Source organism: Strigops habroptila, chromosome 10 (genome assembly GCF_004027225.2).
Source record: "Strigops habroptila isolate Jane chromosome 10, bStrHab1.2.pri, whole genome shotgun sequence".
NCBI lineage: Eukaryota > Metazoa > Chordata > Aves > Psittaciformes > Psittacidae > Strigops > Strigops habroptila.
In genome coordinates, this window is record NC_046359.1 from 11,379,210 (window position 1) to 11,388,626 (window position 9,417).

General features: G+C 39.6%; 2 protein-coding genes across 2 annotated transcripts in view; one reads left to right on the forward strand and one right to left on the reverse strand.

The window, feature by feature from the left end:
- Positions 1-4,058, forward strand: part of LOC115613768 — a 30,209-nt gene extending 26,151 nt beyond the window's left edge. The window contains exons 15-19 of the mRNA XM_030499687.1: positions 365-505; positions 1,213-1,297; positions 1,650-1,770; positions 2,524-2,741; positions 3,860-4,058. Coding sequence (XP_030355547.1) covers positions 365-505; positions 1,213-1,297; positions 1,650-1,770; positions 2,524-2,713 — 537 coding nt within the window. The 3' untranslated portion in view covers positions 2,714-2,741; positions 3,860-4,058. The remainder of the gene's footprint in view (positions 1-364; positions 506-1,212; positions 1,298-1,649; positions 1,771-2,523; positions 2,742-3,859) is intronic.
- Positions 4,059-5,815: 1,757 nt separating this feature from the next.
- On the reverse strand, positions 5,816-9,162 carry TTLL2 (tubulin tyrosine ligase like 2). Its single transcript, XM_030499949.1, is given in 5 exon segments — positions 5,816-5,904; positions 5,907-6,746; positions 7,523-7,533; positions 8,029-8,090; positions 9,121-9,162. Coding segments are annotated over 5 exon segments (1,044 nt in total).
- Between the last annotated feature and the right edge of the window lie 255 nt (positions 9,163-9,417).

Here is a 9,417-nt window from a genome sequence, read left to right on the forward strand (position 1 = left end):
TTATACACAGCTGGCTATGCCTGGAGTAGCATTAGCGGAGTCGGGCTCAATGCAGCCTGTCCTGTTTGCTCAAGCCACCTGTCAAAATCCCCAGTGATTCCCCAGCTGCATCTAGAGATTGCTTCCAGCTGCCCCTTTTCCCGAAGTCCCATAGCTCAGCTTGGCAGCTGGTTTCAACCCTTTCCTGGAAGTCCCTGTTTTCCAGGAGGGCATGAGCAGGCAATTCTTGCTGGCTTCCCACTGTGTCCCTCAACTCCTTGCCATGAAACTAGACAATTTGTTTCTGAGCGGCCATGTAACCTTTCTCGCACAGCACCTCAGGTGCTTTGACTTCATTAATATTAGATGCTCTATGTGTTTGAAGGTAGAAGAGGTGCTTACTGATGGACGTCGAATCATCACTTTCCGCAATGGTACTAAAAAAGAGATCAGTGCTGATAAAAGGACAATGACAATTAGCTTTTTCAATGGAGATGTAAAGAAGATCATGCCAGATCGAACAGTGGTGTGTAACTTTTTTGTTTTCTTTAAGTAAAATAGAATTATTAAGTGATTTTCCAAGAGTGTCCTATCATTTACCTTGATCTATCAGTTCTGGGAGAAATTGATGAGGAAGGATGTTGGTTTAACAACCCTGAGCAGTGAAACTGCTTCATTTATGAGGACAAAAGTGGAGATGAAAGTAGCTGGCAAAGAAGGAACAAGCAGGTAGCTGGGTAAGCAGATTAAAGGAGACTGAAGGAAGGCAAAGGGCAGGGGAAGCCAACTGAAGCAAGGACTCGGTTTTGTATGTCTGTAGGGCAGGTAGCATAGGGGGTTCTTCCCTCTGGTGTTATGTAAATATAAATAGTTAAAAATAGTGTGACCTAGAGTGGAAAAAAGTGAGGCCTTGGCAGCAGCAGAACTATTTTGAATTAATAGTGCATGGCTGGGAGCTGAAGCAAAGAGGTGGGAAGATGACTTTCATGCGTGCACTGTTCTCTTGTATGCTGCAGAGATGAAAGAAGCATCATCTAGACGCAGCCATGAGGAGGGGGGTGAATGAGAGGAAGGAACAGCAGTACAAAAATAGCTACATTTATGGATGTCAGAGGCAGAAAATGACCTTGAAATTACCTTTCTAAGATGGGTTATTTTTAAGCACATTTTTATGGTTGAATCTGCTTATGCAAATATTGTGAACATGCTACAAACACTTCCCTCTCCTTCCAGATTTATTATTATGCAGATGCACAGACAACCCACATTGCTTATCCAGATGGCCTGGAGGTGCTGCAGTTCCCTAATAATCAGATAGGTATGCAAGAGCTGATAAATGTGAACTATACATGCAGGAAGGTTTTTATTATGAAAGTGTTGTCTGATTCTGACTCCAGCAGATCTCATTTTGCTTTGCCTTTGCATTTCTCTTCCAGTATGTTTCATCACTTTACTGCTCAGTTACCTCCTACAAAAGAAAGATAATAATGGGATGTAAATGTTCTTTTTCTAATTTTGATTATCTGAATATTCAATTCTTTGATTTCTTTAGCATTACACTGGATATCATTTCCAATTTCACTAACATGTCCCCAAAAAATCTGATCTAGCCCTGTGTAAAGAAACATGGAAGAATACCAGACAGACTTTTTACATTTTCTTTTCCACAGAAAAACATTATCCTGATGGCACAAAAGAAATTGTGTTCCCAGATCGCACAGTGAAATGCCTCTATTGCAATGGATTCAAGGAAACTTTTTTCCCAGATGGTACAGTAGTAAAAGTAGAAAAGTAAGTCTCATGTTAGTGACAGGTACCAGGCATTGGACACAGGTACAAAGATACTGACATTTAAAACTCTGGTTGGATTCTGCATGGCTGGGAAATTTCCACATGAAGGAAGAAAGGATTTGTAAGATAATGAGGGATTTGCTACAATGAGGCACTGAAAATTGTTCACTTCCACCTTGGATGATAGGTGACTGAAATTTCCCTCATTTAGTTCCATGTAACTTTATACTGGCCAGGGTTGCTGGGAACTCACCAGCTGCCTGTGTTAGCTATGTGGTACTAAAGGACTCAGGATGAGGACTCCTGAGCTCTATTCCTAGATTTTTGTCTGTCTTTCTGACCTTGGGCAAGAGACAGTCATGCAGTATCTCTCTATTCCTCCATATAAAATGAGGAAAAACAACAATAAGGCTTTCTTACACATGCTCTTCTGGGCTTAGGGAGGATCCTGTTGTAAAATAGATTTCCTGCTTGCAAAATGCCTTGAGATCCCTTCATGAAGAAGTCATGTAAAAATGCAGATCTCACAATTTATTAGGTATTATTCTATGCACTGAAGTTCTTTGTATTGAAATCTTATTGGAGATCAGATCTCATGCCATTCCATGTAAATTCTGAGGCGAATTATAGCCTACCTGAGAAAGTTCCCACTTGACGTTATTTTCCACTTTCATTGTGTCACATTAGACAGCTCAGTGAGATTAATAACAGACAGTGCCTTCTCACCACTTCATTCTTTGCTATTTCTTTCAGGAATGGAGATAAAATAGTGGTATTCAGTAACGGCCAAAAGGAGATTCACACTGTGCAGTTCAAGAGGCGGGAATACCCAGACGGCACTGTGAGAACTGTGTACTACAATGGCAGACAGGAAACCAAGTACTCCACTGGACGAGTTCAAATCAAAGATGAGGAGAGTAATATCATCCTGGATAAGAAGTGATTCCTCTCCTCAAGAGGCTACACTCTACGTAAGTAGCTCAACCCTTTTTCTTGGCAGGTCAGAACTGCTAGGAAGATTTAAACCTTGTGAAAATGAATGGATGGAGCTGTAGGGCTGAAATTCACTTTGTCTCAGTGACTAGTGCTTAGTTCGGAATAAACTTACCCAAAGGAAATGTCTCTTGGGTGACACTTGAAGGAGATGCAGTCATGTCCTCTTTGTGTATGTAACATTAAAATAAATGCCTATAGTATTTCTCATCAAAGTCTTTGTTTCGTTATACTGATCACACTTTCAGTTGTTCCTCTGCTAGTTAGTTACAAAAGTGACTACAACAAAGGAGCATGGCATAAGAACCTCAAATCTACAAAGATTTTTGAATTTTAGATAAGTGTTGCCTTATGCCAAGTAAAACAAATCTATGTGTTGGGTTTTTTTTTTTCTCAGTTAACCATCACAAAAAATGTAGAAGCGATTAATGTTTTCAGTTCGTTTGGATTCTTTGGAGCAGAAGATCCCAGCATGTATCAGGCCTTATCATGAGCTGTATGTTAGACCAAAACCTGAGCAGGAGCTCTGAATGTCCCTTCTAACCTAAATTATTCAATAATTATATGTTCATAATTTAAAAGAACTCTGTCTCATGCATTTGAAGACAAAATATAATGTTTATTACGTCCTGGTCATTACTCCGGATGAAATACCCCTTTCTTCTTCTTCCAACAGTCTTTCCTCAGACCTCCTTTGTGTTGCTTTGTATTTGAATTAACCTCTCCCACTCCTGCCTTTATTCTTCCAGTAATGCAAAAATATTTCTGGTCAGTGAATCTCTCCATCTTTAAGGCTCTTTGGATGGCACTCGATACCTAGGGGGATTAATCATTTATCAGATGCTGCTTTCAAATGCTTTCCCTACAGACTGCCTGTCCATCATCTGTCTTGAATTTTTCTGAAGCATTGAAGCATTTCCCCTGTAGAGCTCAGCTCATTACCTGCCCATTGACTGAGATGACCAATTATCTCCTTATGCCCTCCATCAATTCCTGTAGCAACAAACATGCTTTCATAGCATGCTGCTTTAGCCACTTCTCACACCTAAGTGCAAAATAATTTTAAGATTATGGAATTGCTCTTTCTTGTCTTCAGTTTCCAGTGGATCGGGCTACCAATGAATCACCATTCAAGTTACAGAACATCTTTGGAAGAAAAAGATTGAATAGAGCAAAAAGTGTTGCTGATATTGATCATACACATGCTTCAGTTTATGAATTTAATTATGATGCTGGGACAATCCACACAGTTTGCTGTCAGCTGGTGTGATAATGAAATGCATTGTTTTCCTTTACTCCCGTGTAACAAAAGAACAATTTTTAAACCTGTCTTTTTCTCTAGTGAAATATTTAATATATTTTATGTGCTTTGTGAAAGGAAACTCTAATTAAAATAAATCCAAGATATCATTCTTTTCCATGTGTTTCAGTAAGAATTTCAATTCAGTGCTGCATTATGCTGACCAAAACAAATCTGTGTTGATTTTTTTTCTTAATTAACCATGCTGAAAAAAAAGAATGTGATTAATGTTTTCAGTTTGTCTGGGAAGCTAGAAGTGATACTAATGTCTTTTAAAGGACCACTGTTTTTATTTCCCGGAACTCCTTTTAACGAAAGGTCCCTGTTCACCAGTTAATAAGCTGACATTCTCTTTGTTTCTATAGTAATACGGAAAACTGGCTTTGTTTGCAGCTTTTAGCCTAAAATCACCATTTGCCACTCAAAAACCTGTGTATATAATCCCTTCTAATTGTAAATTAAATAAGGAACAATTTTGTTTGTATCCTGCTTGCTCCTTGCTTTGTTAAACACTCTCAACTGCACTGCATTCATTGGCATGGTGAATGCACACATCAGCAAGGTGTTTCCGTGTATGCATCGCTGCATGCATGGTTTTAGAGACTGACTTGCACATATCCCATGTGCATTACACCTGTGCAGGGGTGTAGGCCAAATTATTCCAGAATCAAAATGCTTCCTGCAAGTACAGCTCCACTTTCTGGCAAATCAGAGGCAAACCTTCTACTGGTGAAATCAAAGGGTGAGACTACTGAGGATTTCACAGTACTTTTGCCAACCTGTGTCTGGCCATTGCTTTTACCGACATGTTTTTCAAGTGGTGTTTTATAGTATAATAGCAAATGGATTATTGAAATAAGGGGCAAAAATTTGGCTTGAAAAGGAAGAGACAGAAAAAACATTTACATAAACAACAAGCTCTGTCAAGCATGTTATAACTGGGAATCCTTCACAGACCAGTTATGACACAAATCACATTATTTTTCACAGGCTGATTCTCACACCACATCTCCTCCACCTTCCACTTGCATTAGTTAACCAGAAGCAGTAATGGCTCTACCATCCATAGCTCATACTTGTAGGAACACAAATAATCCGAATTAAGTGTGACTGCATACATAGTTAAACAGTAGCAATACACATACCTATGTTACTATGGTTTTTGTCCTAGAGGGTGAACAAATTTTTATGAATCCTTCAGGGAGACGGAACACAGGTGGGAAATGCCCATTCTCATCTTTCCACAGGTTTTCTGGCATTAGTGGAAGCATGCTATAACCAGTATTTGGCCTCAATTTTGATTCAAATTTAGAATACGGTGTGACTTCTGAACAGTATTACTTCCATTCAGACACTTGGGGGCAGCAAATATGTACAAGGGAAGGGCAGTATTTTGCCCATCATCTAGAATGCTTCAGCTCAGTGTAGGTATTTTTCCATGCACAGCTGAGCACCAGTTTTATTACAAGCAAAACAAAGCTGCCTAACCACTGTACCCATCAGGTGGCATTTCTGAGGATGTTTTGGGAAATGCAATTCTCCGTTTTTATTCTGAGATTACTTTAATATTGCAAGAATTCCTTAAAAAAATTAGTACCTTAATTTAAAAAAAATAATCTCTCATGGTAACTGATAAATCACAATTTTCAAATTGTACATTTTGGCATATCTTTCTAATACAATTTCAGTGTATGTTTACCTCCTTCCAGCTGAAATTGTCATGATATATCTATATAACCTAATGTCATGAAGTTACGCAGAAGTTAAATAGCCTACCCTTTTCTTTGCGTTCTGCTGATTAGATGGTAACTGTTTGCTCACTAATTTGTTTATTTCCTTATGATGCTCTTTATATCTGTCCTTTCCCTGGAAGCTTGAATTGCAGCTTCCTTGAAAGGAAAAATAAGTACAAAATCTTCTACATGGGGGATAGGCCTCTGTTTTGTACTAGAGAGGATATAGAGGTATATGGTAAACCTGTAGTTGCAGAAGTCAGATGTAGGTAACCAGAGGCTGAGTTGGGCAGAATTGTGTGCAGAATGCCCACTTTCTGGGAATTGGTTATTCTTAGTTTCAGCTTTTGTTTGGGAGGGTATCTTTGGCACGCTCATCCTTTCCTGCAGCTGAAAAGTCAGTGTTTTTCCTGGATGTGCTCTGGCAGTTTTCTTGGTCCGGGTAGCCATCTTTTGAATTGATGCACTTGCAGCCTGCAGGGCATGTTGTACAGAAGAAGCAGCAGTACATTTAGCCACTTGTTTGCAAGTGAGGAAGCCAGGAGTCTCCTCAGTGGCACTCTCACCAGCTGTACTCCAGGGCATCCACCTTCTGCCAGCCTTTATCCCGGACTCTTGGTTTTGCCTCAAAATGTCAATCTGCTTGTAGTTCAGCAGTACAACAATATCATGAAGCAGTTTTCTTTCCACAGTGTCATCAGTGGAACAGTCTAAACACAAATCTGGACTGTAGTTGACTTCTAGAAGCCACAGCTTGAATTTGTCATCAATCAGGATGTCAAAGCCAAAGAGCTCAAAGCAATTGGAGGCCACTGGTAAGGGTGTTATAGCAAGCAGGGCGAGAATCACTGTGTTACTGATCTTCCAGTGGACCATGTCATCAACCCCAAATACTCAAAAGTAAGAATGAAATTTGCTGAAGGTCCATTTGCAGACACAGCCAATCCCTTCTTTACATATTTAGATTTCAGCATTATTCTTTCTCTCAGTTTTGATTTCCTGAAACCCCACAGATCTGCTCCCTGAGGATTAGGCTTCATGTTCAGAACAGAGAGCGTAATGGACAGGAGAAGTGTGTGCTGAGGACCATTCTGACATAACATTAATATACAGATCTCTGTCTCCTTTCTGAAAGTAGCAAGGAAAAGAAATAACAAAATCGGCAGAACGCATGCTACACAGGACCCCTTCATATCCTATTACCAGAGTGACATCCTTGCTCTTTCTTTTCAGGCTGAGTTTTAGATTCCAGAATGAGTAGCCTCTGCCTTCCAAACTATAGAAACTAAGGGAACGTGTCACATTTGTGAATTACTCTATTCAGTGTGTAGCTGAGTTGGCCAGGGATACTTTTTCTGTGGAAAAATTACAGTTTGTTGAAATGGAAAGCTTTTTTCCAGAGAACAAAAGTAATCTTTTGCCAGCTTTTTTATTTCATCTGAATTTTCTCATTTTGAAATTGTTACAATACCTTATTTTCATTTTTTAAATGACAATGGTTCTGATTTTTTTTAACGCTAATTTAGTTTTAAAATGAAAAGGCCAAATGTGGAATTAATTATCAAAACGTAAATTAACATAATTCACAAGTTTTGCAAGTCACAAAACCATTTAAGATTTTCATTATTATTTTGAATGTGAAAAACAATTCAAAGATTCTCGCAGGATGAAAAAACATGTTTCTCTCTCCACTCTTGACATTGGGTGACTCTTTCATATGATGTACCTATGTCTTGGCTGTCCAATGCATTCTGCTGCTGCTAACAGACTCCGAGGAAGAACCAGAAAGCAGTCACAGAGCTCTTCTACAAGCAGTGCTGTCAAGTCTGTAACAAGTGCTTTACAATGCAGAGAGCAAACCCAAGAGTCTCAACAGGGGCTTGATGGGAGGAGGGTTTTAGAGAAGGGAAGGCTGGGAGGCATGGCAGTGGCTGCTTCACCATAGGATTCTAGTGTGCAGATCAAAAATAGCCCTGGATCACCTTATATTCTTTAGTGAGGGAATCATGGCCTAAAAATGAAGGGGTCTGAAGCAAGCTTTGGTTCAGGATGTGAGGAATGAGGTTTCTACTGAAAAGGCCTCATTAATGGGCTCTGACTGTGGCCAAAATTTGAATTTCTATATGCAATGACTTTCCATGTTACAAAGTAATGTGTAATTCTATATTCCAATAGTAATATGTATATTAATATAATTAGTGATGTTTTACTGTCACACTTGCAATACCTTACCATCTCAGGTTTAAGCTAGTGTTGGAAAGGAGCAAGTTTGAAACTGCACTGGGATTATTTCTCTGAATCCCCTTAGAGATCCCTTTGGTCAGTCTGTTTCAGCTATCCTGGTTGCCTTACCTCCCAATTTCTTGAGCACCTGCAACCTACTCACTGGGGGGGCAGAGTGGGGAAAAGAGAAAACCTGTAAGCTGTGCAAGCATTGCTCAGTAATAGCCAAAACACTGGTGTATTAGCAACACTGTTTTAGTTACAGAAATCCAAAACACAACACCATATGGGCTGTTATGAAGAAAATTAAACCCATCCCAGCCAGACCTAGTACAGCAGTGAAAAGTAAAACTTATCAAAGGATCCCTCTGAGGGAGGATTTATCATCTTTTTTGTTCTGAGGTTGTATAGCACCTCATGTAGTGAGATCCTGATTTCTGCATTGGGCTGTTACAAGTGAACAATAAATGATTATGTTCATACAGATCAAATTTTCACTGATGTTGATCTCCAAAATCCTCTTTGCTTCACTTGCTGTTGAACATTGCTGTGCAAAAGAGAATTGGAGGAGGATTTGGTGTTGTGTTTCACTGCCTATTATTGACGTGAAATCAAATTTCTACATCAGATGGAAGCAGGGCAGGGCGAGAATCAGCAGCAGCCTAGCAAATCCATCTGTTATCTCTGGACGGCTGGGAGGCCATCAGGATTCTGCAGAAACAGTAGTTTTGCCGTTTATATTTCCAACATAGAGATTAACAGCATGCCTTTGAGCTGGCAGGGCAAAGGCTCAAGAGAAAGGTGGATCTGTGAGGGAACCCACCTACTGCCTTCTTTTCTGCAGGACATAATGAACTCTACGTAATTGTATGAGACCTGGAAAAGAAGCTTATCATTTGAAAAGCCATGAATCAACACAGGTGAAGTCTGGAGTGGAGTCCAGATGCTTGAGAACAAGAAATGTTAGAGAGATAGCAAAGTAGCATGAAAGGTTCTTTGTTTAAAAGACATAACAATTTGCTTGGGGGGGGTTTCCACATAAATTGTATTATTTATGTCTATCATGTTGTTGCAACATATGGTGCCTCATCCTCCCGTTACGGTTAATAACTGAGAAGAAGTAGTTTCAAATGTTAGCTCCATGACGTGCAAAAGCTTAACTAGCCATGTAGTTAATTTCCAGGGGCAGCAATAATCTTGGAGATGAACAGCATTTGCCTTCAATTGCTTTTATGCTGTCTGCCTCACACAGAGGATCTGATCATAATGTCATTACCAGTAATGATCGTGATATCTGTACAGTGTTTTCTCACCAAGATGTAGGGACACTGCATAGTAATTGCACTATAGCACTCTTCTCCTTGCAGCAAAACCACAAAAATCCAAATCTGGAAACAA